Consider the following 23332-nt stretch of genomic DNA (forward strand, 5'->3'; position numbering starts at 1 on the left):
GCTACTTGGTGTTTCTTTCACTACAAGTTCAAACACTGAGGCGTGGAGGCAGGCTGGGTGTGGAGATGGACATAAATGATGGAGATGTTGAGAATCTTGTTATGGGCATACGTAAATGTAAAGATTCATCACTTATAAGATTACTGAATGATATACTTACTATCAGCTGTTTTTTTTTTTTTTTTTTTAAGTAGCCAGGTGCCAGTGACTTACCCTGTGATCTTAGCTACTCAGGAGGTTGAGATCAAAGAATCCTGGTTTGAAGCCAGCTGGGGCAGGAAAGTCTCTGAAACTCTTACTTCCAACTAATTAGCAAAAAAAGTTGGGAGTGGAGGTAAGGCTCAAGTGGCAGAGTAAAAAAGGCCAAGTGAGAGGAAGAGGCCCTGAATTCAAGCCCCAGTACAACAACAACAACAACAACAATCAACTCTATAGCTTGATTTTGTGTCCAACAATAGGGTCTCCGTGACTAGCCCATCGAAGTGCCTGGAAACGTCCCTGCCACCTCTTCACTGTGTCAAGCATGCATCCACAGTCTGGAAGACACCAAGGACACATTTTAGACAAAGACAGGAAGAATGGAGCAGGAAACACTGGGTTGGGGAAGTACTCTACCCGCAGCACTTAGTAGCAGATCAAACAAGCTTAGTTCACGTTTGATAAATAAGGATGAATGTATGAATAGCAGGTCCACGCCCTGTACCCAAAGCACTACGCGCACGACTCTAGTTCTTGTTCTGGCTAGGTTCTGTTTCCTGTCCATGCCCAGTACTGGTGCTTGATCTCTCTCCCTGAGCAGCTTTGGCTCAAGGTTGGCACTCTACCCCTTGAGCCATAGCGCCACTTCACAGAGAGGACTCTCCTGGTCTCACAGACTTGGCTACCCAGGCTGGTTTTAAACCCAGGTCCTCAGATCTCTCCAGTGGTGAGGGTGGTTCACAGGTCAGGCCGGCGGCAGGGCCCGCTCCCCAGCCGGGCCGGGGCTCCGGGACCCGGGTTCCTCCGCCCAGGGCGCCGACGGGATCCCTGGGGCCAGCAGGCCTGTGCTGCTCAGGAGGATCGCGGTTCGAATCCAGCCTGGCCAGGAAACTCCTCGAATCCGGAAGTGGAGGTGTGGCGCACGGCGGGAGCGAAAAGAGCTTGGGGCCGGCGCCCAGAGCCCCAGGAAGCAGAAAGCACAGTGGGCCGAGGAGGGAGAGAGCAGAGAGAGAGAGAGAGAGAGAGAGAGAGAGGACTAGAGAGAAGAGAGGAGCCAGCCAGCCAAGGGAAACCAGACGGGAAACGCGCCCCGCAACTCCGAAGGCACGGCCCCGCCCCTCTCTGTGGCGCGTGCGCAGTGGCGCCGCCGTCGGCTCTCGTCCCGCCCCTCGGCGCGGCGGAGGGTTTACCCGTCTCTAGGCAACCATTCACGCGAACAGCCAATCAGCGCGCCGCGTGCGCGCGTCGGGGCCGCCGTCAGCGCCCCGGCGGGAGGACCGGGCCGGCCCGGCCCGTCGCGCCCTGGCTCCCTCGGGAGGGCCGGCCTCGGGGCGGGGGCGCGGCGGGGCGGGGGCAGGGGCGGGGCGTGCCCAGGCCGGATAAGATCGGAGGGGGCGGCGGCTGGACGGCTCGTCGGGCGCAGCTGCCTGGGGCTGTGGACATCGCGCCGCTCCGGCCCGGGGCTGCCCACCGCGAGGACCTGCCGCTGTCGCCTCCTCTCCACGGCCCAGGTGGGTCCTCGGCCCGCTCGCGGGGCCGCTCCGCTGCGGGGCCGGGCGGGGACCCTGCACGTCCGGACAGCGGGACGCGGGACGCGGGACGGAGTGCGGACCCGGGAGCCCGTGGCGGTGCCGGGCGCACTTGGAGCGCGGTCCTGCGCCGCGGGTTCGCGCCCCGGCCGCCGCCGGCCCGGGGTGGGAGCGAGCGCCGGGGCTCTCGGTGCCGCCGCCGGATCGACCCCGGCCCGGAGCTCGCCGCGCCCCGCCGCTCGCTCACCTGTGCCGGCCCCGCCGCGCGCCGGGGAGGCGCGGGGACCGGGTCCGGCCGGGCGGGGGATCGTCCAAAAGTGCTGGATCGATCCCCGACGGCCACCCGCGGCCGGCGGGAGGGATCCGGGCGCCCGACCCGTGCGCTCCGCGGCCCTCGGAAGCTTTGGAGAAGGCGGGGTGTGCGGAAGCGGCCGACCGCACCGCGGGCCGGATCCCCGGGCAGCGAGTTCTCGGGGCGGCGGACCGCACCGCGGGCCGGATCCCCGGGCGCGGCGCGCGGAGGAGCGCGGCGGGAGCCCGCACCCGCGCCGGGACGCCCGAGGCCCGCCCGGGAGCCGCAGAGGCGGCGGGGGGCGGGGGCCGGGGCCTCCCTGGAAAGCAGAGGAGTTGGGGGGGCCGCCGGCGGGGCCGGGGCGCCCACACTTCGGGCGCGGAGTCCTGCGGTGCCGAGCTTCCTCACGCGGGACTCGCCGTCCGTCGCCGGCCCTTGATAGGGAATAGCTGTGTGCGAGACCGTCGGGAGGGGGAGGAGGGGAGGGGTCGGGGGGCGGGAGGTCCGGGGGTGAGAGGTCGGGGGTCGGGAGGCGGGTCGGGGGTGAGGGGGTGGGAGGTCGGGAGGCGGGTGGGAAGGGGGAGGTCCGGGGGTCGGGGGTCAGGGGTGGGAGGTCGGGAGGCGGGTGGGGGGGAGGGAGTGGGAGGTCGGGAGGCGGGTCGGGGGGAGGGGATGGGAGGTCCCAAGGTCGGAGGTCGGGAGAAGGGTGGGGAGGAGGGGGTGGGAGGTTCGGGGTTGGAGGTCGGGAGGCGGGTGGGGGGGAGGGGGGGAGGTCTGGGGGTCGGGGGTAGGAGGTCGGGAGGCAGAGCCATCCTCCCGAGTCTGAGGTTACACTTTTAGCAATGCTAGAAGTGGGCGTGGCGTGGGTGCGGGAGGGGGCGTGGTCACACCTGGCCACACCCATTTGAAGTTTGGCCCGGCCCAAGGGCGGAAAGCCGCCGGGGTGGGGCGGGGTGCTGGGGTCCACCCTCAGGATCCCTGGGAGGGGGCTGGGTGGATCGGCCCCTGAGGTCGGAGAGGTGGGGGGGGCTGACCTTTCTCCCATTTAGGGAAGAGGCTGAGCTGGACTGGTGGGGAGGGGATGGGGGGTGGAGGGGTGGAGGTGGGGGGTGGGGGTAGGGGTGATGGAGTGGGGGGTGTTCTGACCTCTAACACTCTTACTCCTGAAGTTAGGAGCCTTGGTAGCCAGGAGTCAGGTTTAATGGACTGATGGAGATAGTTGAAACTTTGCCTCTTGAGGTGACTTTGGAGTAACTTGTTTTCTTTTTTAACCTCCCATACTTAACCTGGCAGTACTAGGATTTGAACTCAGGCTGCTAGGTAGGCTCTCTGCCACTTGGGCCACAGCCCTGAAGATAGTGTAGGAATAGACAGATTCTCAATAAGGAGTTGGTTTTAGAAGATTTTGATAGGCTGTGTATCAGTGTTCAAGTTGTTCTACACCACTGGCACTTAAAGAGTTCATTTGCTGCTTGTTGTTGTTTTGCTTAGAAGTGACCCCTGAGTTGCTTCCCAAAGAAAGGTTCCTAATCTGGCTAGTAACTTTTGCCTTGGGACTTGAACACACCACACACCTTATGCTGAGCTTCCCACACAATAGCCACCTTGTCTCTCTCTGGATTAAGTTGTGTAATTGATAGAAAGGGCTTGGCTCTGGTCCTTTGTTGTTCAGAAGGGGCCGGAGAGGCTCTCCCTCCTCCTCAAGTCCTCCCCTGAGTATAGATAGCTAAGCTCTCTGTAGTTGGACTTCTAGCCGATGCCACTGCCTCCTCCTCCCCCCCACCTCAGTCTCCCCAGAAAGCGACCACACTCCACCCAGTCGGCCTTCAAGGGCAGGGTACATTATGTACGTCTTGCTCTGCCCATCAGAGAACAGAGGATTCCTCCGCTTCTGAAAGTCCCAGGAACAGCTCTGTAGAAAAATAAAGATAACCTAAACATGAACTCTAGGGACCTCCTCACAGAACCATGAACTGAACACATTCGCTACAAAACTGAAACTGCACTTCCTTCCCTCCCTCTCTCTCCATCTTCCCTCCTCTTTCCCCTTTCCTCCTCCCTCCCTCCCCTCTTCCTTCCCTCCTTCCCCTTTTCCCTCCCTCCTTCCCTCTTCCTTTTACTTAATTGCTCCATTTCAGTAGTAGCCTGTCTTGGCTTTCCTCTTTGGCTTTTCCTGTTCCTGGTGGCACGTGGTCAGCCATTTGGTATTACAGCATGGGTAAGTGAAGCTTGTGCTATCCTGGGGTTTCTTGGTCTCCATTTCTCCCCAGGATACCACTGCTCTTTTTGATGCCTGTGTGTAAGTATTTGGAGATTGAGGGGTGAGGCAGAGCCTGGGGTGTTGGTCGGATAAAACTTTACTCTGGTTAGATAAAGTCAAATTGTCACTGAGGTAAACGGGAACATAGGGAAAACATTGTCTTCTGACATCTTGATAGTTGGATGGTAATGAGTTAATTAAATTGGGGTAGATGGAATTATGAAAAGTGCAGACCCCTTCATACTTGAAGTGTTTAAAGCTGTTGGGCTTCCTCAGGCAAGTCTATCCCTTACAGTATTTCTAGAACCTAAAGTTTCTCCAACTTTTCTGTCTTTTTACAATATGCATTTTAAGGGAAAGTGATCGTTGGAATTTAAATCGTTTAGAGAAAGCATCTGTATAGCACCTGAATTCATAAAAGGGAACCTTAGGGATTGTTTCACATGAATAGATTTTGTACAGCTGGTCCCTGTAGTTTGTTCTAGAATGCTTCACAGAACTTCTTGGAACAACAGTGGCGCGGGGGGGGGGGGGGGCACCCAATATGGAGAAATAGTTGCTGATGCTAAGCAGCTCTTCCTGATAGCAGAGCCTGGGTCACCAAGCTGAGCAGTGTTGTTTCTTGGCTAGCAGCAGCGATCGAGTCTGTAAGCAGTTAAGTGCTTTCTGGCCAGGGTTCTGTGCAGGTGTCTGTGCACCTGGGCCACAGAAGGGCTGCAGATGGGAAGGAGCGGGGCTGGCTTCCGGATAGACTGAAGAGCTCCGTCTCAGCCCCAGACTTGGGGGACCTGTGATGGGTGACCTCTGTGCTCCCGGCAGAGCCCCTGCTCCTGCCTGGAGGGTGGAAGGTGCTCCGGATACTTGGATGAACTTTTCTGCTGGCAGCTACCAGCCATTCCTTGCATACCTGGAGTGGGTATTGTCGAGGTGGGCCAAGACCCTGGATGGGGCCTACTAGACGTAGAACTTCCAGCTTGAAACGCAGGGCAGTTTCTGGGTCTGCTTTTCTTATTATCGGGGTGTGTGTGTGTGTGTGTGTGTGTGTGTGTGTGTGTGTGTGTGTGTGTGTGTGTGTGTGTGTGTGTGTGTGTGTGTGTGTGTGTGTGTGTGTGTGTGTGTGTGTGTGTGTACACGTATGTATAGGGGTGACATCCATGTTGGACTTGAACTCAAGGCCTTATGTTTTTGCCTGGCTTTTTCACTCAAGGCTGGCAATCGTATCACTTAAGCCATATCTTCATCTCTAGCATTTTAGTGGTTAATTGGAGATAAGAATCTCACGGATTTGTCTCCCCAGGGTTGGCTTTAAACTGAGATCCTCAGAACTCAGCCTCTTAAGTAGCTAGGGTTACAGGCATGAACTACCAGTGCCCAACCTAAGTTTTGCTTTCACATGGGAGCCTCAGAGGTATAGTTTTAGAACTGAGGAGCTGTGACTATGACTGCTTAATTGGGCCTCAGCTGAAACTCCTCTTCAGCTGAGCCTCAGCTCCCTGCGGCCCTCCCCACCTCTCCACCTCTGCCCCGGGGCCCAGCTCACTCAGCCTTTCTCTCTGCAGCTCACTGGGTTATGTTCTGCTGATCCTTTCTCTTTTGCTGTTTTGTTTCTCACTGTCATCACTGACCTGGTTTAGAGGCCTGTAGACAGAAGCTTGGTGAGCAGCCCTGTGTCACTGGCTCTGTCCCCTATCTATGTAGGGGCCGTGAACCCCAGGGAGGAAGAGCTTCTGAGAAGTTCCATTCCTTGGGACTTCTGGCTTCCTTCCTCCCTCCCTCCCTCCTTCTCTCTCTCTCTTTCCTTTCTTTCTTTCCTTCCTTCCTTCCTTCCTTCCTTCCTTCCTTTCTTTCTTTCTTTCTTTCTTTCTTTCTTTCTTTCTTTCTTTCTTTCTTTCTTTCTTTCTTTCTTTCTTTCTTTCTTTCTCTGGGGCTTTTGAACTCTTTGATCTTGCTTGTTTTTCCCCTCAAGGCTAACACTCTACCACTGGAGCCACACCTCCACTTTTGGCTTTTTTTTTTTTTTTTTTTGCTGGATAATTGGAGATGAGTCTCAGACTTTTTCTGCCTGGGCTGGCTTTGAACTGCCATCATCAGATCTTACTTAGCTCCTGAATAGTTAGGATTACAGGTGTGAGCGACAAGTGCCCAGCTGCTACCAGGAAGTAACTTTCAAGTTCAAGGTGTTAGTGGGCTATCTAATAACTATATTAACTGCTCAGAAAAGGGCTAATAGTAGTCAGCTCCAGGCAAGGTGTGTGGCCAAGACAGTATAGAAATGGCTCCCACACCTGGGTCTTGTTCCTTTGCGTTAGCCCCACCCACACAATTTCTGTTACTTAGTACCATTTTAATGTTGCCAAAGGGACAGTGTTTGGGACTACTGTTATGCTTAGTACTTGGAGTACTAAGTCAGGTAACTGGGACACCTGCTGTGTGAAAACCTCTCATGGGAAACAAACCTGGGATGGATGGGGAGCAAAATACAACAGATCTGCGCTGAAATTGAGGTTAACTTGTACAGAGACATTTGGGAATGGTGTGTGTGACTGTACAGTGAACTACACATTATTCGCTTCTCTCTGTCCCCAGTGAGGCCCTGGGGTGATGCTAATGATGAGCAGGACTTTCAGCTGTGGAGGGTGCAAGTCTTAGTTTGGGAGATGAAGGCTGGAGAGTTAGCTGGTGGAGAGTTAGCTTAGCTGGTGGAGAGTTAGCTGGCCCGGGAGAGAAGCTTCGAGGACAGCAGCCGGTGCGCTGCATCTGTCATCCTTAACCTTTGTCTCCTCTATAGTAGCTTAGCCTCCTGCTTTTCTCAGTCTAGACTGGTCTCTAAACCTCCTGGGGGTGCTCACGCCTGTAATTGTAGCTTCTCTGGAGGCTGAGATCTGAGGATCATGGTTGCAAAGCTGCCTGGGGCAGGAAACTCTTGTCTCCAATTACAGCTGGAAATGGAGGTATGACTCAAGTGGTAGAGTACCAGCTGTGAGTGAAAAAGCCAACAGCTCTCAGGCCCTGAGTTCAAGCCCCAGGAACAGCACAGAAGAAATGTTGGGAGTGGGGAGGGAGGGGTGATGTTCCCTTTGTGTGTGTCCAGCTTCATGTTGATGTGGTTGGCTTCCATCTGAAGATGCCTGTGTTCTGGCCTCTTGCAAGTCCCTGCCTAGGGACCTCGGCCAGTGTTTTGATTCTGTCATCGCAGGCAGCCCAGCCCTTCGGCCTTATCTCCCCCCCACCACACTGGCTCCTGCCTCCTGTTTTGAAAGGTGTGAAACTTCCACGCTGATAACCAGACTGGCTGTTGGCAAGCATGGGAAGTCAGCATTTGGGGAGGTCCCCAGAGCCATAGAGGCAGGCTGAAGTGGCCTCCAGTTCTACATCCTCCCTGGGCTCCAGTCCAGGACCAGTGCCCTGGGAGTCTAACCAAGACTTTCTTCTTTGTCTTTTGCGTGTAGTAGTAAACATCAGTATGAAACGGGTGGGAGGCTGCTGGTAACCCTGAGAAAGTGGACCGGGGCTTCCAAAGAATGTGAGAGGCGGCCATCTGTGCTGCTTGGTGACACCAGACCCTCGAGGGGCTTGGACTCAGGGCCTCACACGCTCACTTAGCTTCTTCTGAAGCTGGTGCCACACCTCCACTTGGGGCTTTTTGCTGGTTAATAGGAGATTTTCTCTTGGATTCATCTGTCCTGATGACTTCCAACTTCTGTCCTCAGATCTCAGCAGCCTGAGGAGCTGGCGTGAACCACCGGTGCCCAGCTCGAATGTCATAAGGGGAATTAGGGGAACGGCATCTTTAGAGGACTTTTGTGAGAATTAGATGAGTTGATCCACACTCAGCCCTGACAGCCCTGTCTTACTGCTTGTTTGGGTTCGCTGGGCACAGCTTTGTGGCTTGGGTCTTTGAGCTAAGGTAGAAAGAGTTGTGGGTATTGGTTGTAGCAACTGTAAATAGAACTTTTTTCAGGGTGGGGGTAGAATTATAATGCCTTTATTTAAAATACACACACACACACACACACACACACACACACAGTCAGGTATTGGTGGCTCACATCTGTAACCCTAGCTATTCAGGAGGCTGAGCTCTAAGGACTGCAGTTCAACGCCAGCCTGGGAAGATGAATCCCAGAGACACCTATCTCCAGTTAACCACTAAAAAGCTGGAAGTGGAGCTGTGGCTCAAATGGTACAGCACCAGCCTTGAGTGAAAAAAGTACGGGACAGCAGAAGGCCCTGGGTACTGGCACACAAAAACAACACAATAGTAATAAAACCACAGCACAATTTGTCTTCAGGCAGTGTAGTCACCTAAACTTCATTTCATGTTCATGAAACACAAGTTGAATGTGTCTGTGAAGCTGTGCATTTTTAATGGGTTTGGTGGCTGTGGAAATTTCTAGAATGTGAGCCCTCCCTGGCTGAGGTGCTTTTGGCAGTTGGTAGACAAAAAGCCTCCTTATGCCACCCCTGGTCCTAGATGACCCCTGACCTTCACTGACCCAAGGAATTCAAGGAGTAGGGGACGCCTTCTAGAAGGCTGGTCCTTGGTGCCCTGGCCTTTTCTCTTGTCAGCTGCCCTGATGTCTGTGGTCATTCTGGTGCCCGGCCTGGTTCTCTGGGCCAAAGCATGAAATTGCAGAGCATGACAGGTGACCAGTCTTCAATTTAGCATTTGCAAGTCTGTGTGTTCTCTGGCTGTTGTTCTGATAGTTATGTCCAGGTTCTTCTTCCTTCTGGAAATTTCCCACAAATGTATCTTGTTTTTTTCTCTGTGCAGCTCCTGGTAGGTTTCACTTTCTTTGATTGTTGGGAGCGTGTCTTTAACCTGTTAGCACCTCTCCTGATCTCCCCAAGTTGGTCCCAGGGGATGCTCCCTGTTCTGTGAGCAAAGAGGGCACCTTGAGTATAACAGGACCAGCCCTGTGTGTGTGTTGTGTGTGTGAGTATGTATGTATGCATGCATTGCCAGTACTAGGACTTGAACTCAGGGCCTAGGAGCTGTCCCTGAGCTTTTCACTCTACCACTGGCACTCTACCACTTGAGCCACAGCTCCACCTCTGGCTTTTTACTGGTTAATTGTTGATAAGCATCTCTCGGATTCATCAGCTCGGGTGGCTGCACAGCTGTATCCTCAGATCTCAGCCTTGTGAGTAACTAGGAAGACAGGTGTGAGCCACCATTCCCAGCTCTCTTGTATTGTTCTGTTGCTGCCAGGTAACAGGAGACTGGTGACTTGGAGGGTTTGTGGGACGGTTGCTCCTTGAGAGTCAAGCCTTAGATGACATTGAATGGGCATTGGCCATCCTGGCTTATACGAAGTACCAAGCATGCGTGCATCTGTCCCTCCCTTTTTCTGCATAAAACCTACAGCAAATGTGCTTCTCAAACACTAGTTTGGGGGGTGCTAGACTGCACTTATATTTGTTTCCTAGCCACTGTTGGTTAACTCTGCTATCTAGAATTTGCCTCTGACCAGGGCCTTTCATGAGTTGGGAATGTGCGTTTTCTGTGATTCTTTTATAAGGGGATTATGTTAGTGTTGATTTAAGGCAGTTAATTAAAACGGAAACTGTCCGTGGAAGCTCGGGTGTGTTAGCAAGTGCTCAGGGCCTATAACTTGGTCTGTTCCTTTTTGTCTAAGTAACTTGAAAATGTACTTTTGGTATTTAAAGTTATTTGGATAAGTGGGAGAAAATGAACTGATAAATGACTTATTTCAGGCCAATAACTTTTTTTTTTTTTATCAGTCTTGGGATCTGAACTCTGGGCCCTGGTCTGTCCCTCAGCTCTTCAGCCCAAGGCTAGTGCTCTACTACTAGTGCTCTGCCAGATTCTGGACTGAGCAAGGCCTATGGGACCTGGCGTTTCTAGCCGTGTGCGGTCCCAGCCAGCTGCTCACCTTGCTTTCCTGAAGGGCAAGCCCCCCTTCAGGTGTCTGCATATAGGCCGCCTGGCTTGGCATTATTCTTACCTGCTTCCTCATGAAGAGTTACCAAAAGCTCATCGCTCTGTGTGCCCTAGCCAGACCCTCACCCTGAGTGACAGGATGGAAATCCCTGGCCCCAGGCAGGGCTGGAAGTCTGTGAGGAACTCCAGGGGAGCGTGCTGATTGGCAGGTGCAGTGGCTTCCAAAGAATGGGACTGCTCTGGGACAGGCTTTGTAAGCATCAGCAAGCTGCCAGGCACGAGGTCGGGAAGCCACTGGGCAGAAGTGGGACCGAAGCCCTGCGGCACTCTGGCTTCCTAATACGTCAATATTGGTTTGCACTTTAAGTTTTGTATTTTTTTTGTGTGTCTTTTAACAAATGGATTCATTCATTCTTCATTTATTGTGCTGGCACTGAGACTTGATTTCAGGACCTTGAGCTCTCTTGCTTGGATTTTTCTGTTAAGGCTAGCATTCTACCATTTGAGACACACCTCCATTTCTGGCTTTTTGCTGGTTCATTAGAGCTGAGTCTCGTGGACTTTTCCTGCCCAGGCTGGCTTTGAACCAGGATCTTCAGACCTCAGCCTCCTGAGTAGCTAGGGTTACAGGCGTGAGCCCCATTTACACGAACCGTTGGGGGCTGTAGTCGGTCTCTGAGCGCCTGTTTTAGACTGCCTGGCCTTGCTCTGAGTGGATTCTAACTCAGTGTCTCCCCTTGGCTTTTCAGTTTTCCCCGGCCACCACATCCCCTGAGATGGCAGACGAGAGCAGAAGCTCCAGGGCCTGTGCGTCCTTCAGCGTCCTCAGCTGGGATCAGGTTAGCCGGCTGCACGAGGTCTTGACCGAGGTCGTCCCCATCCACGGACGTGGCAACTTCCCAACCTTGGAGATAACCTTGAAGGACATTGTGCAGACCGTCCGCAGCCGCCTGGAGGAGGCAGGCATCCGAGTGCAGGACGTGCGGCTGAATGGCTCTGCGGCCGGACACGTGTTGGTCAAAGACAATGGCTTGGGTTGCAAAGACCTGGACCTGATTTTTCACGTGGCTCTTCCGACGGAGGCTGAATTCCAGCTGGTGAGGGACGTGGTTCTGTGCTCCCTTCTGAACTTCCTGCCGGAGGGCGTGAACAAGCTCAAGATCAGCCCCGTCACGCTGAAGGAGGCGTACGTGCAGAAGCTGGTGAAAGTCTGCACGGACACGGACCGCTGGAGCCTCATCTCCCTCTCCAACAAGAACGGGAGGAACGTGGAGCTGAAGTTTGTCGACTCCATCCGGCGCCAGTTCGAGTTCAGCGTGGACTCCTTCCAGATCATCCTGGACTCTCTGCTCTTTTTCTACGATTGCTCGAGTAACCCCATCTCCGAGCACGTCCACCCCACAGTGATCGCGGAGAGCGTGTACGGGGACTTTGAGGAGGCCTTCGACCACTTGCAGAACAGACTGATCGCCACCAAGAACCCGGAAGAGATCCGAGGTGGGGGGCTGCTGAAGTACAGCAACCTCCTTGTGCGGGACTTCCGGCCTGCCGACCAGGAGGAGATCAAAACCCTGGAGCGCTACATGTGCTCCCGGTTCTTCATCGACTTCCCCGACATCCTGGAGCAGCAGAGGAAGCTGGAGACATACCTCCAGAACCACTTTGCCGAAGAAGAGGGGAGCAAGTACGACTACCTGGTGATCCTCCGCAGAGTGGTGAACGAGAGCACGGTGTGCCTCATGGGACACGAGCGCCGCCAGACCCTCAACCTCATCTCCCTGCTGGCCCTGCGGGTGCTGGCCGAGCAGAACATCATCCCCAGTGCCACCAACGTCACGTGCTACTACCAGCCAGCCCCGTATGTCAGCGACGGCAACTTTAACAACTACTACATCGCCCACCCTCCCATCCCCTACAGCCAGCCTTACCCTACCTGGCTGCCCTGTAACTAACATGAAGACGCGGGGCCCCCTCTCCACGCTGGGGCTCAGCGGGGCAAAGCCTGCCAGGTAGAGCAGCCTCCTTCTAGATGTAGGTGTTTGGCTTTTAAAGGGGGCAACTCAGCTCTGATTTCTGCTTTTTTTTGATGCGTGTTACCCATCGGAGTGGGTGGATCACAAGCCAGCCCCCAGAAGACCCACTTTCTAAGTGCCGCGTGGCAAAACGCAATAGGAAATGTCACCTAGCCACAGCCTTTCCAACACAAGACACTGTCCCGCCGTGTGTGTCACAGACATGGGCACGGGCCATCCAGCTCTGGGCAGTGTTTGATTTGGTGTAGAGCCTGGGCCACACAGGAGAAGTTGTAAGCTACTCTAGGGCAGGCTGTGGTTGGCCCTTGCTTGAGATTCTCAGCAATTTCATGTCATTTGTGCTGAGTGTCTCTCCTATTGTGTGTCTTTTAATCAGGCAAAAAAAAAAAAAAAAAAAAAAAAAGAGAGAAACAGAGGGTGCTCTTGTGATTGGAATTTTGTTCCCGGGACTCAGCGGTGTATGTTTAGTCCCTGTCAGAGGAACGGAGGATTTCTCTGATCAATAAACCAAAGGTAATCGCTGGAGACTTCGGCTCTGGTTGGAAGTGGTTTATGGTTTAGACCCTGTGCTATCTTGAGGAATTACAAGATATTATAGAGAGGAGAAAAAAAAAAAAAGATGGCCTTTTCTTGAAAATGTAACTTGAAAACAAAAATAAAATGTGGACTATAATGTAAAAGTAGAATTGTGGTGGTGGGGGGGTGGTGATTGTACATAGGCAATATGAATGTTCTTTTTCTTTTCTCCATTGTTTCTTTAAGGAATTCTTACTAAATGGCACTTGCCCCTCCTGAGCGCTCTCCTGGCTAACTTGTATGTTGTTCTTCTGAAGACTAGCTATTGTGTCACGTCTGGAGTCACTGTCGCGGCTGACACGAGGGTCTTCTGTGTTTTCACTGGAACACTGGAGGCCCATTTTAGTCACATTCCACCTACGACAAGCTGTTTCGCTGAAATATTCTGGCCTTTTGGTTTTGTAGTCATTGTTCGCCTTGTTTTCTCCAAATATTGTCATTTCCTTCTTCGGGCGCTTTTGGTAGCAGATGAATTTGGGAATTTCCGCAGGGCCAAGTGACCGTGGTATTGCTGTAGACACTCTTCTCCTCTCCCTGTGGAGACGAGTTATCTGGCCTTATGTGCATTGGAATCACTGAGACACTTTGAAATAATTCTGATGTCTTTGCAGACAAATCAAGTGCAGGAAGGATGTTCTTAGCTCTGCGGATTTTGTTTAGACTGCACTTTAGAACAGTGTTCATCTCTACAGTGAAGCCGGCCTTGTCTTAAGAGAGAGGCCAAAGCTGCTGTTGCTTCTTCCAGTAGGTTTACATGAAATTTTATATTAAAAAATTTTTTTCTGGTGGAATCTTTATAGAAAGCCTCGCTTTGTATCAGAAGTAAAGACACTCAGTATTGCCATCCAACTTGTTTTCTTATGTGATTTCATCAAATTCATGTACCTGATTCTCATTTTCTAAAACTAAAAAAAAGAAAAAATATTCAAATCCCTGATTGTTGGAAGCAGGGAAGTTACTGTAATGCAGAAATGCTTGGTAGAAAATGAGTGGCTGACCTTTTTCTAAATATAAACCTTCGGGTTTCTTCTGGAGTATGCTTTCTTAGAGACTGTTTTGCTGACGAGGACATGATGGAAATGGGAGGCCTAGCTGGTGTCCACATGGCGTGGTTTCTGAACGATGGCCAGAGCCACTTTGAGTGGATCTGGCTTCTACTTCCCTCTGAACCCATGTTGCATTTGAGTTCCTCTGGGGATACCTGAGGTGCTTCAGTGTTGAAAGCAGAGGATGAACATGAGCTTGACTTTGACTCTCTGTGGGCTGGAAATGCTGCCGCTGTGGTCTGGTGACAGCCTATTTGCACAGAAATGACAGATTTGTTTAACCAAAGCTTTTGAGAGGTGACGATGCCAGTATAACATGCTGGCTAGCAGAAATCAGTATTGCGTCTGCCGGGAGAAGTACAGAAAGAGAGGGTCTGCATCCAGTCATTAAATTTCCAGTTTGTCCTTGGAGTTCTTTCGACTTCTGTATGTTTATTTTGTTCTTTTCTTTCCAGATCTGTCATAACCCTTTGAGAATGAAGGGAAGGTAACACAGTTTCGGAAATCCACCCCCTTCCCTCCCTGAGTTCTTCACTATCATTGCAGGGTGGCCATCCTACAGACCTTTTGGTCAGCTATTTTTGTGGTTTGAGAATTGACAGGTGTTCTAGGACCACTAAGGTAAAAAGCCACACTGACCAAAGTACATCCCTTCTGAGCTGGGGATATCTTTTTGCCTGCCCTGTGAGACTCGTGCTCGGTGTAGGCCAGGTAACCTTGAACTTTAGTTGTCTGGAAATCCTAGCTGCAATCTGCCTTCCATACTGCCCACACAAGCACCAGGTACCTGAACTTGTACTAAACCGCCCAGGCCAGAGGTTCCAGTGTGGGGTGTGTGTTTATGTGTGTGTTAACATGAAACTTGGCAGGAGGGAGAGGGTCCTCAAGTTCAGGTGCCAGTTCTAATGGGAATGTCAGCAGTCTCTCATTGGCTCCAGACTCTGAACCGCTCTTGGATGCCAGGTTCCCCACCCGGCTTCTTGGGAGCCAGGGAAAACAGCAACAGAATGAGGAGTAGTTTCTCTCCTCTTCAGCTGGCAGGAGACCATGCACTAAATTCCTGGCGCTGAGCTTCAGTCTCCAACTTTCGTCTTACCTTGGTGATAAGACACTATTCCTCACTCAGGAATTCCGGTGCTGACGTGAGGCGGTCTGAGCCATGTGCTCACTCAGAGCCCCTGGGCACTGGGCGGGAGGGACAATTGCTAGGCAAGGTGGCATTTCCCCCCCCCCCCCATAGATGGTTCACACGTGTGGTTTGGGACACAAGTTGTTTTGTTTTTTCATCTCCCCAGCCTGTCACTTGGGGATGTGGGTCACCGTGTGCTGTGAGAACCTGTGTGATGTGATGTGTTAATGGAATTGGTGTGAACCCCTGGATCTGCTTATCATTCAGCCATACCCCTCTGGCTTGAGCCCCTTTCCTCTGTGGCAGGAACTCTTCAGCACATGCTGCTGTGAGCTGCCACCTCTCTTTTCTTTCCAGTGAACTTTCTGGTGCTACCATCTGATTTTATGATGCCCCTACATCCTTCTCCTAAAGCCTGCCTTCAAGTATGGGTATCCAGCATGAGAGGAGAGCCTAGTGACCGAGAGGCCCTTGCCTCCTGGGTACCTGACCTGGGGCTCCTCATCGGGACCAGCCCTGCGGGTGGATAGTCTGTCAGTTGAAAGCACTTCCTGTTTGCAAGGTTAGAGTCACAGCCTTCATCAGATGGTGAGTCGGTCAGCTGTGGAATCTGATGCCAGCGTTTCACAGTTGACTTTGGAGTATGTTGCAGTTGGACCAATTGAATTCAGGGCAATCAGCGGGGGTCATAAAGGAGAGGTGTTCCAAAGACCTGGCAACTTCTCAAGGTTATTTGTGGAGATCTCTAAGGAACGGTGGAACTTTTATTTAGCAGTGGACTTTCTGATTTTGTTACATTTTTCTCTTTCCTGTCCCCCATCCACTGACTTTTTAAGTTATGAGAATTATAAAGGGAAATAAGTATAATGTAAATTTTAAGAAAATCATGAGGATTTTTGTTTTATGTATATTCTCTGTCACTCAAACTGGTGGTTTATAGACATTTTGCTATATTCAGAAGCCTTTTTTTTTTTGTTACTGATGAAAGTCATGTTTTGATCTCATCTTCTAGAAAGTGAAGACCTCATACCTTTGTGATGTCAGCTCAGTCACACATAGTATCTTCACGCCTGTCATTCCAGTTGCTTTCTGAAGTTCTTCCATTGCTTCTGGCTTAGATTCCAACTTTTCCAGGTTCTAGAAAGTGGAGATCCCAAATTTCAGGAGACAGATCTGAATAGAAGTGTCAGACAGATCTGATTTAAAAAAAAAAAAAAAGGTCATGTGTTTGGCGGTGGTTTTTTGTTTGCTGATATTACTGGCTTTGTGACTGAGTTTCATGGAGATCCAGTTTGGCTCAGCTATTTAAAAAATCTATTCCTAATGCTCTGATTGTGCTGTTGAATTTGTGGCTTTTCAGCTTCCACCAGCCCCTCATGGCATGTGCCCTGTCTTCACTTCTGATGGATGTTGATCTGTGTTTCCTGTTCAAGGTACTGCTTTGCCTTTTCTGATTTCCTCACTTTTGTGATTAGCCTTTTGGTGATTTGTTTCCTGCATGCTCTTCCTTTGAAACTCTCCTCTCCATTCTGCTTAGCTTTCACACGCAGACTTGGAGAGCAGCAGACTTGGAGAGCAGCGTGCTTACTGAGCCTTTTCTTTTGCAATTCAGATTCCTCGAATCATTTCTGTTTCAATTGTGCTTGAACTCATTTACTCTTGGCAAAGTCAAGGTCTTTCCCTTGCCACTCCCTGGATAAGGATGGGTGCCATGTGCTCCCTCTCCTGGGAAATATGCCCCTCTAATAAACCTTAAAATAATCTTAAGAAAAACAAAAGTCTGATCTAGCCCCCTACTGGATGGCCTAGCTCTTTCTGGACTTTGACTGGATGATTACATCTAAGATAATGATCTCCTCCAAGATCACCTGATCACTATGGTTGGACTGCAAAATACATTTTCCATTTACACAGGCTAAAATTTCTCAATGTCCTTGTTACCATGTCTGTGCTTACAGAGATCACCGGCACCCAGAGTTGCTGGTGGCTGAGCGTCCCTGCTGGAGTTTGGTTTCTTTGGTAGTATGAGGTCTTCACGGAGATCAGCAAGATTTTACAAATGATCATCCATTTGAAGTGTGACGTGTTTCTTTGGGGTGTCTTTTTCGTTCTTTTGAGTCTGCTCCAACTTTCCTGAACACAACCTTGGTGTTTCCGCCATGTCTTTTTCCAGTTGATATAGTTGCAGTCTCTTTCTCTTGGTTTGTTCAGAGTTCAGCAATAACCCAGGTAAAATTCCACGCAAGGAGCTGTCAAGGCCCACACCGCCTTCATTAGAGTCGTCCACATCTATGAGGTGTAGGCAGTGACTTATGATCATCTTTCCCCTCCCAAGAATCCTGTCATGGTCTAGGTCCTCACTGGAGTGAAAGCCAGTGAGCCCAGGCTCATTCACAGTAGTAACAGAATAAACACTGGACATCAGAAAAGAACGTGAGATCAGGGCTGCTGCTCACTGTGAAGTACAGCTGCTTGAGACCCTTACCCTGAGTCACCAGTCCTTGGTACAGACTAAAGAAAGGACATTTTTCACCACAGACTTCCAAAAAAGGCATTTCAAGGTGGCAGCTGACCTTCCCAGTCTTATTCATTGGCTATTTGCGCAAAAAGGATCATCATCAAGCCTGGGAAATCCTGGGGTTGTTCACTAAATCCCATCATGGGTGATTTTCCCAGTCAGTCTGACCAGAAGCAAGAGAGAGGCGTGTATAGAGTCCAAGGTTCTCTTCTCCCACAGTCCCACAGAAAGCCAGCACAACTAGATTACAGCCTTATTCCTATCTGTGGTCTGTGGTCATTTCTCATCCATTCTTTAAGAACCCAAGAAGTTCTTTATCTTTCTCTCTCCATGCTGCGGGGATGCGCTTGCGCTGCGGGGATGCTTCCGTGCTCTGTTTTTGTTCTGAACTGGACTTCTTTAGGAGGAAGTGTTTTCTCATGATCTTGCTCTTTTATTTGTAAGAGGGAGGGTTTTTTTCATTTCTGTTTTGCTTTGATTGAAGCCTAGGCATCTTATATTTTCTGTATCCAGGAAGCTGAGCTTACTTTTAAGTTGAGGTCGGTCATTAATTAGTCGCAATTAGTGTCTGGGTTTTTTTTTTCCCCTAAGCTTCCAATTTTTTTTTTTTTTTTTTAGTCTCCTTCCCAACATTTCACTTCCAGACACTGTTTATTTTTTGCTGATATGATTGACTTCAGGACTCACTAGGAGCCTCATGGAACCGATCTTCCGGGTTCTGATATGATCCAGTCCAAGCAAAAGCTTGTGGAGGCCCGCAGCTTCCACAGTCCATCTATATCAGTCATCCAAATCTATGAGGCTTAGGTATTCAATTGGTATCCACCATTCCCCTTTTCCACACACGATGATGAAAAGTCAGATGTTTTTCTTGTTTTCAGAGTCTGTCTTTGAACAACAATGTTGTTAGGGATTTTTTTTCATTGAGTTGGGTTTCCTAACTAAATAAGGGTGTGTCTGTGCTATCTCTGAAGTGGATGTGGCTATGTGGCCTAGCTCCTGGTGGTGTTGTTTGTTGTTGTTGTTGTTGTTGGTTGTGAGGCTTGAGCTCTGGGCCTGGGTGCTGTCCCTGAGTTTTTCAGCTCTAGGCGTGTACTCTACCACTTGAACCACAGTACCACTTCTGGCTTTTTGAGTGGTTATTTGGAGATAAGAGTCTCACAGACTTTCCTGCCCGGCTTTGAACTGCAATCTTCAGATCTCAGGCCCCTAAGTAGCTAGGATTACGGGCATGAGCCTCCAGCGCCCAGCTTGTGGCTTTTATGGGCAGAAGTAACCTAAGAGCTGTTTAGCTGTCTGATCAATCGCCCTTTTCCCATCCCAACACAGTTGACTTCATATGCAGCTTGAGTTGGCCACAGGGTATGGGGGGCGCTCAGAGAACTCCTCCGGGAGGAGGGAAGTCAAGTCAAAGGTGTCCCTGTCATTTCCATGTCATTTCCATGCTGAGCCGTACATGACTGACATTTTGGCAGGAAGTGCTTTAAGAAAAGAATGTTAAGAACCTAAGCCTGTCTTCTGGGTGCTTCATTTGATTTCCAGGCATTTTGTACTTCCCCAAACTACCTGCTAAAGTCCTAATGCCACCTGGACCACCGGGCAAGGCGAGGCTGAGCTGCCTGTACTCCCCGTACCCCATCTGGCCCAGGGACTGCCTTCCCAGATTCCTTTGCAGGGACCCAGCATGGTGGGGACAGGATGGGGGACCTGAGCTAAGAACACGCACTGGCTGCGCTGAGGAAGCACCTGCAGAGACCACCCGTGCAGCACACGGCCTGTTTCCAGGGCCCACCACCCCGGGGGGGGGGGCAGGCGTCCCCATGCTATTTACCCCCTCAGCCTTGCTTCCCAAAGTGTGCCGCATGTCAGTGGAATACTAGCATCCCACCCATCACTCCAGAAACTCAAAGGGCTTGAAGTTTTGCCTGGGCTGTGGAGAGCTGGTGCGGATTTCCATGTGTATGTATTTGTGTGGGAAAGTTAAGTGACCATCCATTAAAGAGGAAGTGGTTGAAAAGCATAGATCTGGGCTCATTATAATGGCTATTTTTCCATCCCACCTACCTGGTCTTCCTGTTCTTTTATTTTTTTTTTAAGCTGAAAAGTTAATTTTCCTAAAGCACCTCTATATATCCAAATATAAAAGTCCAATACCTCTTAGACCAAACGGGAAGCTCTTTCGCTCTCAGTTTGCCTTAAAGTATTCCTCCGCAGTGGCGGGTGGTGTGGGTCTCCTCATTAGTACTGGTCACTTACCTTGCTTACTGAAGCTGAGGCTCTCTTGTCAATGCAAATGTGTTCGCACTTGGTGAAATAAAGCTTTTGAGTTTGAGAAATAAAAAGTATATTTAAAAGTGAGAAGCCTGTCTGTTGTTTGTCCTTGCCACAGTTTGTCCCTGCAATGGTCACCTTGCTTGAAGATTTAAAAAACCTGGAGTTGGGCGGTGATGGCCAGCCTGCCTTGGCTGGAGGTTTGAGTGTGGTTACACTGGAGACCACAGATTCCTTCTCCAGCAGCCTGGCTGACTTGCCACTAGCTTTCATCGTGGTCCTTAGGCTGTGGGCAAATTCTTACCCTGAGTGTTGTCTTGAAATACAGCTTCAGTGGTAGTAGGTTTTCTCTGGTGCCCTTGGCTCCTTGCTTCTTGCAGTGAGAGAATAAACCTCATCCATACTGTAGGACACTGCTAATAATTAGTTTATATTGGCACTGGGGCTTGAACTCGGGGCCTTGAGCTCTTGCTTGATTTTTTTTTTTTCTACTCAAAGCTGGTACTCTACCACTTGGAGCCACAGGTCCCCTTCTGGCTTTTTTTGTGGTGCTTAATTAGAGATAAGAGTCTCTTAGCCTTTCCTTCCCTGAGCTCGCTTCAAACTGCCATCCTCAGATCTCAGCCTCCTGAGTAGCTAGGATGCCAGTCTTGTAAATCCATGTGGTTTGACCCCTTCTAAGTTGAGAGGTGCACAATTTCTTCTGGGCAACCCACCACGCAACCAGCCTTGAAAAGCTCAGCCAAGTGTCACCCCTCTTGTGGCTCCCAGTGCCACCTGCACCCCGAGTATCTGCCAGCCTGCGTTGGGCTCAGCGCAGCTCTCCACCTACATTGTGAACTCTTGTCTGTCTCCTCCTCTCCTCCCCCCACACTCTGGCTTACATTCGGTGTTTGGGGTGTTGGATTTGATGCGTTCATCCCTGTAGGACTTGGCCCTGGGCCATGGGTGGCTAGGAGGCTGAATCCTGGGTATTTACCCGAGTGTGTTGTAATGCCTCATTCTGCTGCCTGAAGGCATTGGAGTCCTGGGCGGTATTTACACACAGATCAGCTCCTGAGGGGAGCAGGGCACAGTTCCCGAGTGAGCAGTCATGTCCTCTGAGGCCACTGGTCCTAAGCCTTTACCTGGGCTGCAGGCTTCACTCCGCCCTGTTTTTCCTGACCACCACCAACTCCCCGAATTAATGGAGTGTGTGTGTGTGTGCGTGTGTGCGCGCGGGGGATCTCAGGGCTCTTGCTTAGCTTTTTCTCTCACAGCTGGTGCTCTAGAGCTAGATCCATGGCTCCACTTCCGGCTTCTTGCTTGTGAATCGGAGCTGCACATCTCCGATTTGTCTGCCCAGGCTGGCTTTGCACCTGGATCCTCAGATCTCAGCCTCCTGAGTGGCCAGGCGTGAGCCCCTGGTGCCTGGCTCTGCAGGATTTCAGAAGCAACACTTCTAAGTAGGTGGGGATAGTAGTTTGAGCTCACTCTGCTGGAAGGTGTGGGGAGGGCTAACAACCTCAGAGGGACTCCCAGGCAACCACAGGACCTCCAGGAGTTGCCAAGCAACTGGTGAGAATCAAAGGTTGGTACTTGCATGGCACCTCGCTTACTCACTCACCTGGTGGGTGACTTCAGGTCCTGTTGGTCCTTCCAGCAGGTAAGAGCAGCAGGTCAGTTGCTGGTCACACCTAGACTGAGATGCGAAGAACAGGCCACGGCACAGCGCTGGGTGCCTCCCCCTGCACCCCCACCAATCGGGGAGTGTCAATCCCAGGGGACTGAGTGGCCATCTCCTGGGATTGGAAAGATCCAGTGACAGCCTGTCCCCGGGAGATGGCAGGGGATGGGGTCCCAGTGCTGTCTTCTTGCCACCTTGTCCCCATGCTTCCTCCTCAGCACAGGCCTGCACAGGGCCCTGGGAACGACTGTCTCCAGAAAAGCGCGGCGGCCCAAGAGCACTCAGCCCCAGCTCTTTTAGATTCTGGGCCAAAAGTCCAGGGCAGCTGCGCTGTGCCAGGAGGCTTCACTGCACGCCTTTGCTGACTGAGCTTTGCATAGTCGCTCCCAGCGGTAGCCCCAACAGGATCACCAGCCTCTCCCTCCCAAGAAGGCCACCCTGGCCTTCGCAGGAAGTTTGAGAAGAAAGGCGAGGCTCACCTGCTTGCTTCCAGAGGCTGCGTAGGGAAGGAGACAGCCAGGGCTTCCTGTCTGTGGCAGAGAGACATAGACCATATTTTTGTTGTTCAGGTGCCCTTCATCTGAACCATGCCTCCAGCCCTATTTTTCACAGGTTATTTTTAGGATATGCTCTTGCTTCCTGCCTGGATGGCCTGAGCTTTCCACCCTTGCTGAACCACAGGCACGCCCCACCATGTCCAGCCTCCCTTCCGTGGGGATGGACTCACACTGGTTTTTATTCCTGGGTGGATTTGGAACCTTGATTCTCCCAATCCAGCCTTCCATATTGGGATAAGAGGCCATGACACTGTGCCCAGCTATGGCTTGAGATCTCATGAACTTTCCCGCCCACGTTGGGCCTTCAATCATGATCCTACTCTTCAATCCCCTGTGCAGCCAGCTGGGGCTTCAGCTGAGATCCTCTGGCGCCTGGCTGTGTCCTCAGCCCTTGGAGTCCACCCCTTCAACAGGAGCAGTGCATGAAGCGTTGCTAAAGCCATCTGTTGGAAACAAAGCCAGGAGCAAATGGAATTGCTTGCGTGTGCGCATTGTCGAGGGACTCATTCCGACCCAGAAGCCTCAGACTGGAGCCCATATCCCCTGTGTACACTCCCGAGATGCCATGCGGCTAGGGTCCTGAGCCTGAGCACAAACGTCTGGCCACGCAGCTCACCCCTCCTGCAGCCTCTGCGTGTGTGTGTGTGTGTGTGTGTGTGTGTGTGTGTGTGTGTGTGTGTGTGTGTGTGTGAACATGGGTGTCACACCAGCCCCTCTCCAGATCTAAGAGGTGGTGAATTGCTGGCAACAGATCTGTTTCCATTTAGATAGGAGAGACATGCCTTGCACAGGCCAGCAGATTGTCTCAGGCACTCCTGCCCCTGTGTGTCAGGTCAGGGGCTACGGTGGGCAGCGACATGTACAGGGATTCATCACAAACTGCCCAGTCCTACGTTAAACTTGAACATGTCACCTCCCAACAATGAAGACTGGATGGCTGTGCCCAGATGGGGAGACCAAGACGTGATGGCCGCTGGCACCGGGGTGCTGTGCCCTGAAGCAGCTCAGGGCTTGTGTGTGTGCAGGTGTGCACATGTGTGTGTGTGTGTGTGTGTGTGTGTGTGTGCATGTGCTAATACTTGGGCTTGAACTCAGGGCCTTGCACTCTCACTTGACTTTTCTCTCTCAAAGCTGGCACTCTACCACTTGAGCCATAGCTCCACTTCCAGCTTTTTGCTGGTTGATTGGGCTGATAGTCTCATGGACTTTCCTGCCCAGGCTGACTTCAAACTGTGATCCTCAGAGCTCAGCCTCCTGAGTAGCCAGGATTACAGGTGTGAGCCACTGCCTCCCAGCTCTGCTGGTGTCTACATACCTCTCTGTATGCTGTGTGTCACTTTACTGTGGGCAGC

At 51.5% G+C, this 23332-nt stretch overlaps 1 protein-coding gene across 2 annotated transcripts; it reads left to right on the plus strand.

Annotated features, from left to right (window-relative positions):
• The first annotated feature begins 1566 nt into the window (after nt 1–1566).
• On the plus strand, nt 1567–19847 carry Tent5c (terminal nucleotidyltransferase 5C). Of its 2 annotated transcripts, none has more exons than XM_070006442.1 (2): nt 1567–1709; nt 10934–19847. In XM_070006442.1, the coding sequence occupies exon 2, from the start codon at nt 10961–10963 to the stop codon at nt 12134–12136; it is 1176 nt and encodes a 391-aa protein (XP_069862543.1). In that variant the 5' UTR covers nt 1567–1709; nt 10934–10960; the 3' UTR covers nt 12137–19847. The 2 variants fall into 2 exon arrangements, with proteins under 2 accessions (XP_069862543.1, XP_069862542.1); XM_070006441.1 differs by lacking the exon at nt 1567–1709 and adding an exon at nt 4220–4237.
• The last annotated feature ends 3485 nt before the right edge of the window (nt 19848–23332 follow it).

Source organism: Dipodomys merriami, unplaced genomic scaffold (genome assembly GCF_024711535.1).
Source record: "Dipodomys merriami isolate MVZ:Mamm:240054 unplaced genomic scaffold, mDipMer1.0.p SCAF_7, whole genome shotgun sequence".
Lineage (NCBI taxonomy): Eukaryota > Metazoa > Chordata > Mammalia > Rodentia > Heteromyidae > Dipodomys > Dipodomys merriami.

What these genes read in the sequence shown, in the direction of transcription:
- Tent5c (XM_070006442.1), top strand. Translation starts at nt 10,961, where the DNA reads ATGGCAGACGAGAGCAGAAGCTCCAGGGCCTGTGCGTCCTTCAGCGTC.